Source organism: Agelaius phoeniceus, chromosome 2, assembly GCF_051311805.1.
Source record: "Agelaius phoeniceus isolate bAgePho1 chromosome 2, bAgePho1.hap1, whole genome shotgun sequence".
Lineage (NCBI taxonomy): Eukaryota > Metazoa > Chordata > Aves > Passeriformes > Icteridae > Agelaius > Agelaius phoeniceus.
Genome location: NC_135266.1, coordinates 1,205,336 through 1,211,876, shown reverse-complemented (window position 1 = coordinate 1,211,876; position 6,541 = coordinate 1,205,336). Strand labels below are relative to the sequence as shown.

Genomic DNA, 6,541 nt, shown 5'->3' with positions numbered 1-6,541 from the left:
GAGATCAAATCCATCCCATTCCCATGGCAGGGACACTTCCCACTGTCCCAGGCTGCTCCAATCCCAGTGCCCAGCCTGGCCTTGGGCACTGCCAGGGATCCAGGGGCAGCCCCAGCTGCTCTGGGCACCCTGTGCCAGGGCAGATTCATTCCCAAGATCCCATCCATCCCTGCCCTGTGAGGGATGAGGCCCTGGCGCAGGAGGTGAAGCTGATGAGTCCGTGGTGCTCCATGCGATCCCCGATGTTGCCTCACGGTGATTCCCACACGATGGCCATGCCAGGCTCTGGGGCAGCACTGGCATCTCCCAGATCCATCAGCTTCACCAGCACTGCCCCTACAGCCTGGCCAGCCCCCGTGGCTCTGCACAAGGACCAGCAGCTCCCCTGGCCCACAGCAGGCCCCGCTTACATCGTCCCCGCGCCGCGCTCCATCCTTGTCCCCTTTCCCTAGGAAGATTTCTCCTCAGGGATCTTCCTGGATGGCTGCTCCACGGCCAGCTGGTTCTCCAGGACACAGCAGAGCTTGTAACTCTCGAGGATCTTGGCCTGGAGGTACTCCCTGTCCTTCCTGTGCCAGGCGTCCGTGGCGATGTAGGTGTTGTAGGGGTCGCGGGGCCCCTCGAGGCGCCGCGCCCGCAGGTTGGTCACCATCACCCCCACGCTGAAGAAGCCAAAGAGCCCCAGCATCAGCAGCACGTAGATGATGGCCAGGCTGTCGCTGGCGCTGCTCTCCTGGGGAGGAGCTGAGCTGTTGGAGCGTTCCAGGCACTCCTGGAGCAGTTTGGAGAGGAGCAGGTTCAGGGCCGTGGTGTTCGACAGCGCCAGCATTTGGGATTTCTGTCCTTGGCAATTCTTCCTTACTTTGGCTGGAAAAGGATAAAAGTCAGGGGGTGGCATGAGATAAATGTTGGATTCAGCTCTTTTCTGACCCAGAGATGGGGTAACTGAGAGGTGTTTTAAAAACCTTTATTCCATTTTCTGTCTCATGAGAAGGGTGAGACAATACAGATGTTATAATTCACAATCAGAAGCCATTTCCTAATTACACTACACTATAAATGTTTCTTGGCCTATCACCTTTAGCCACACCTTTAGCCTTAAAGCCAATCATCTAAAATTACCCCTCATGGGTCCCACTACATTTTGTCTTTCATTGTTCTGTTTCTCCAGACTATCCAGTCTTATTTGCAAGGCCATCCTCTGAAATTTGTTTCCAGCTCCATTTCTCTCTCAGCAATGTCTGTCCTAATCCATGGCATTTCTAAGTCAGCATTTCTTGTCTCAAGGTTTTCATACAGGTGCACACTGTGTGAGCCTTCTGTGAGGCTTTGAGATTTCTCCACAAATCCATTTCCCACATTTCCCCCTCTCTCTTGAACAGAAAATACTTCTTTGATGAATCCCACAGATAAAGATGGGATTTCCTCTGTCTCCCTTTCCTGGTTCCCCTCCTCAGTGGGGGATTTGAGAGCCTGGGTGTGATGCCTTAATTTTAGCTTCCATATTTGTCAGGTTCTTTGCTGCTTTAGTGTGTATATCTGAGCTTCAAGTGTGAGTCAGTTCTCTTCACAGGGCAGGGAGACAGAGCAATCCTTTTCCAGCTTGTACAAGGACAACTGGTACAAGCTCCAGGCCCAAAAAGGGTAAACAAGGGAGAATTGAAGAGAGAAAAACAAGATATAAACAACAGAGAATTGGAGAGAGAAAAACAAGCAGGGTGGGACTGCAGGGGCTAAAGCTGGAATGGGACAATGAACTGCAAGATGCAAATGGAGCAGAACTGATCCCAGGGACAGAGCCCGTGCCCGGCCGTGCATTTTGGGGCCATTTTGGTTCATCTTGGGTGCAGCCCTGGCTGGGCTCTGGTGCTGCCCAAGGTGCATCCATGGAGGCCTTTAAATAAATGTCTATAAAAATATTTATTAAAATTTATTTTAATAAATTATTAAATTTTATTGTTAAATTATTACATTCATTATAATATTATAATATTAAATTTACATATATTAATATTTAAATATATATTAATATTAAAAATATATATTTATATTTTGATATATTTTATATATTATATATATTATATATAATATAAAATTATAATATGTTATATAATGTCATAATAATTTATTACTAAATTATAGTTTATTTAATCTTTATTATTTTAATAAATCCCTGCTTTATTCTTTAGCTCTGCCCAGTCTCTGCTCTGGGTCAGCGTGCACAAAGCATCAGTTCAGTGTGGAGAGCTCCTCTCATCTCCCACCTGCAACCCAGCTAGGGCTGAGTCCATTCCCAGCAGCACCTCCAAAAGCCCCTTGGGCTGCACAGTTGCTCTGTGCTGGTGTGGGGCTGGCTCAGATCTCACCCCGAGCTCCCTGCTGCTGTTTGGGGTTCAGGACTCCCTCCCTGAGCCCCCCAGCAGGAGGAGGGTCCCAGCCAGGGGGACAGCTCCAGTCTCTGCTCTGGCACAGGGACAGCACCAGGGAAGGGCTGGGGCCAGGCCTGGAGGGATTTAGGTTGGGTTTTAGGGCAAGGTTCTTGCCCAGAGGGTGCTGGCACTGCCCAGGCTGCCCAGGGAATGGGCACGGCCCCGAGGCTGCCACAGCTCCAGGAGCAGGAGATGGGGACGCCCAGAAGCTTCTGGAAGGCCAAAGCCTCCCAGGCACAGCCTCTGCTCTGCCAGTCTCACACAGGAGGCTCAAGGGCCCTTTTCCTTTTCCAATCCACCTTAATGAGAGGAATCCTGTCCAGTGTCAGCACTGCATTCCCAAATCCTCAGCAGCCAGGCAACATCAAATCATAAAATCATTTTGGGGTAGGAAGGGACCTCAAAGCCCACCCAGTGCCACCCCTGCCATGGCAGGGACACCTCCCACTGTCCCCAGTGTCCAGCCTGGCCTTGGGCACTGCCAGGGATCCAGGGGTGGAATTCCAGCCCAGCCCCTGCCCACCCTGCCAGGGAACAATTCCTCATTGCCAAGATCCCACCCAGCCCTGCCCTCTGGCACTGGCAGCCATTCCCTGGGTGCTGTCCCTGCATCCCCTGGAAATTGTCTCTCTCCAGCTTTCCTGGGGCTCCTGCAGGCCCTGCAAGGCCACCCTGAGCTCAGCCCAAAGCTTCTCCTGTGCAGGTGAACAATCCCAGCCGTGCCAGCCTTTCCTCATCCATGACTGACAGCCCAGAGTCTGGAAAAAGAGCACCCCAATGTCCCTGGACCACCTGAATGGGGCATTGTCACTCAGGGTGACCTTAGCACCCCTGGGTGGCTCTCAGGGCTTCCCAGAGCTGTAAATCCACGGGAGCAGCTCTGCAAATCCTTCTCCAGAACACTCAGCCATTGTTGTGTGGGGATTTGGAGGAGGAAGTTCCTCAGAACCATTTCGAGTCCATGCAGGCTGAAAGGGGCAGGAGTGACACCTGTGGCAGGGCATGGTGGCAGCTCAGGGAGCTCTCCCAGGAGCTCTGCATGGGAGGGAGCTCGGCTGGGAATGACCCTGCAGGAACAGCAGGTACCTGGAGCCTTCCTGGGCTTTGTTTGTGCCTTGCTGGGGAATAAATCTGCACAAGGAGCTGCTGAAAGAGAGGGACAGAGCCAGGGCTCTGCTCTTGTCCCCAGTGTCCCTCAGGAGGAGAACATTTCCCTAGAGTATTCACAGCCAAGGGAGCACAGCTCCTGCAGGCATGGAGGGGGGCACACACAGGAATTAATTGTTAATTAATGACCCCTCGTGCTGATTTTCACTGTGAACTCTTTGTCTGAACACTCACGGGTCTGAGGCTGAGAAATTCAGCACAGGGTGGGGAATTCTCGTGGAATCCTGGAATGGTTTGGGATGGGAGGGACCTCAGAGCCCACCCAGTGCCACCCCTGCCATGGCAGGGACACCTCCCACTGTCCCAGGCTGCTCCAGCCCCAGTGTCCAACCTGGAACTGAACATTCCAGGGATCCAGGGATGGAATTCCATCCCAGCCCCTGCCCACCCTGCCAGGGAACAATTCCTCATTGCCAAGATCCCATCCAGCCCTGCCCTCTGGCACTGGCAGCCATTCCCTGGCTCCTGCCCCTCCAGGCCTTGGGAATTTTCTCTCTCCAGGTTTTTGCAGTTCCATCCCAGGCCAGGTTGGGCACTGGGGACATTGGAGCAGCCTGGGACAGTGGGAGGTGTCCCTGCCATGGCAGGGGTGGCACTGGGTGGGCTCTGAGCTCCCTCCCAACCCAAACCTGTCTGGGATTCTGTGATTTTATGGCCTGGCCCTGATCCCTGCAGCCCTGGGCTGCCAAAGCCACCCCAGGGTTCTGAGCCCAGCTGGGTGTGCAGAGGCCAAGGGAGGCTCTGGAGAGCTCCTGGTGCCTCCCTGGGAGCTGAGGCCATGGGAATGGCACAGCAGAGCTGCAGAGTGGCTTTGGACTCCAAACACAGGGAATTGCAGCTGGATCTGGCACCTCATGGAGCTGCTGCCAGCTGTGGGGATGGCAGGGCTGACTGGCACCCCCTGACTGGCACTGGCTGCTCCCCAGCCAAGGCACAGCACAAGGCTCTGTGTGCTCCAAAGGGGCTGGATCCTGCTCCCACAGCCTGGATAATGATCCCTGAACATGGATCCTGCTCCCACAGCCTGGATAATGATCCCAGAGCCTGGATCCTGATCCCATAGCCTGGATAATGATCCCTGAACATGGATCCTGCTCCCAAAACCTAGATCCTGCTCTCAGAGCCTGGATAATGATCCCTGAACCTGGATCCTGCTCCCAGAACCTGGGTCCTGCTCCCTCACCCTGGATCCTGCTCCCAGTGGAGGGCACCCAGCCCAGTGGGCACCTTCAGCTCCAGCCCAGCCCTTCCTGCCCTGTCTGGGCTGGGCTGATCTCCAGGTGCTGCCAGAGGCTGCTGCTGCCACCAGAGTTTAAATGGGAAAAGGGAATTTTCTGTCCTGGAATGCACCTAAAATCTGTGATCCTCAGCTTTGGAGCTCAACAGGAATTTTGTCCTCGAGCACTGGGAGGAGCTGCAGAGAGCCCAGAGGAGGCTCCAGGATGGGCAGAGGGATGGAGCAGCTCTGCTGGGAGGAAAGGCTGGCACAGCTGGGATTGTTCACCTGCACAGGAGAAGCTTTGGGCTGAGCTCAGGGTGGCCTTGCAGGGCCTGCAGGAGCCCCAGGAAAGCTGCAGAGAGACAATTTCCAGGGCATGCAGGGACAGCACCCAGGGAATGGCTCCCAACTGGTAGATTGCCATTCCAGTCCCTCATTTCCCTGTGATGGAAATGAGGGGCTGGGCTGGAATTCCATCCCTGGATCCCTGGCAGTGCCCAAGGCCAGGTTGGACACTGGGGTTGGAGCAGCCTGGGACAGTGGGAGGTGGCACTGGGTGGGTTTTGAGGTCCCTCCCAGCCCAAACTATTCCAGGATTCCATAAAAACTGACTCTTGGCTGCCTCTGTTTCTCCTCTCTGCTTTTGAAACTTTTTGAAACTCCCTGAAGTTTCAATGTGATTTTTAGCACACAAACAGAGCTGGATGTGCAGTGACAGATTTTAGCAGCGTTTTCTCAGCTCTCCCACATCAGAGCGCCACTATTTCCATTTCCACCAAGCAAACATCTCCAGCCCTCTCTCCTATTGCTGCCAAAAGCATCAGCAGCCAGCCCCAGAAAGCCAGGCAGCTTAGAGGAACACTCACCTTTAGAAAACACAGCTTTATCACCATTTCCTGTGGTTTGGTGACACAGAAACAAAGCCTGTGCTGCTCTCCGAGCAAAAATCAGCACAGCACATCTCCCACCTCCCAGACTCTCTGCCTCCCAAACGCCCTGGTGCTCCTGCAGTGCCATGAAGGATCCAGTGACCTCCCTGGCTTGTTTCCCTGCCATTCCTTCAGGGATGAGTGGCTCTGACACCGTCCCCATTGCACAAGGGAGCCCCATTTCCTCACCCCACTGCCGGGAATTTTGCAACCCAGGGCAGCATCCAGGGCACTGCTCCTGCCCCAGCTGGCAGGGAGGGAGGGAGGGAGAGGTGCTGCAGGGAGGGATCTGCAGCTCTGGGCTCTGCAAACACCTCCTGCAGCCCCACCTGGCTGGGAGAGCCTCCCCTGCCTGCCCTGGCCCGTCCTTCCCTGCTCACCCTGGCAGCACCACCGCAGCTCCTGGCGTGGCTTTAGTTAAAGGGCAGCACCTGTGCAGTGGGGGCATGGAATTGTCCCCACATCCCACTGAATTGTCCCCAAAAACCCACAGTGAATTGTCCCCAAACCCCCACTTTTCTCTGCTCACCAGCCAAAAATTCAGTTTTCTTACAATAGCATGTAGATAACAGCATATAGATATCCCATCCCATGCCATTATCCCATCCCACCCCAATCTCTCCCATCCCATCCCAAGCTGAAGATGAATCCAACCCCATCTCATCAATCCCATCCCAACTCATCCCATCCAACCTCATTGGGCACTGAATTGTCCCCAAACCCTCACTTTTCTCTGCTCACAAGGCAGAAATTCAGATTTCTTGTACACAGCATGTAGATAACAGCATATAGATATC

General features: G+C 54.0%; 1 protein-coding gene across 1 annotated transcript; it reads right to left on the bottom strand.

Annotated features, from left to right (window-relative positions):
* Window positions 1–426: 426 nt before the first annotated feature.
* Window positions 427–5,871, bottom strand: KCNE1 (potassium voltage-gated channel subfamily E regulatory subunit 1). Its single transcript, XM_054628364.2, has 2 exons — window positions 5,682–5,871; window positions 427–867 (listed from the first exon to the last, which is right to left on the bottom strand). The coding sequence occupies exons 1-2, from the start codon at window positions 5,869–5,871 to the stop codon at window positions 449–451; spliced, it is 609 nt and encodes a 202-aa protein (XP_054484339.2). The 3' UTR covers window positions 427–448.
* Window positions 5,872–6,541: the final 670 nt, after the last annotated feature.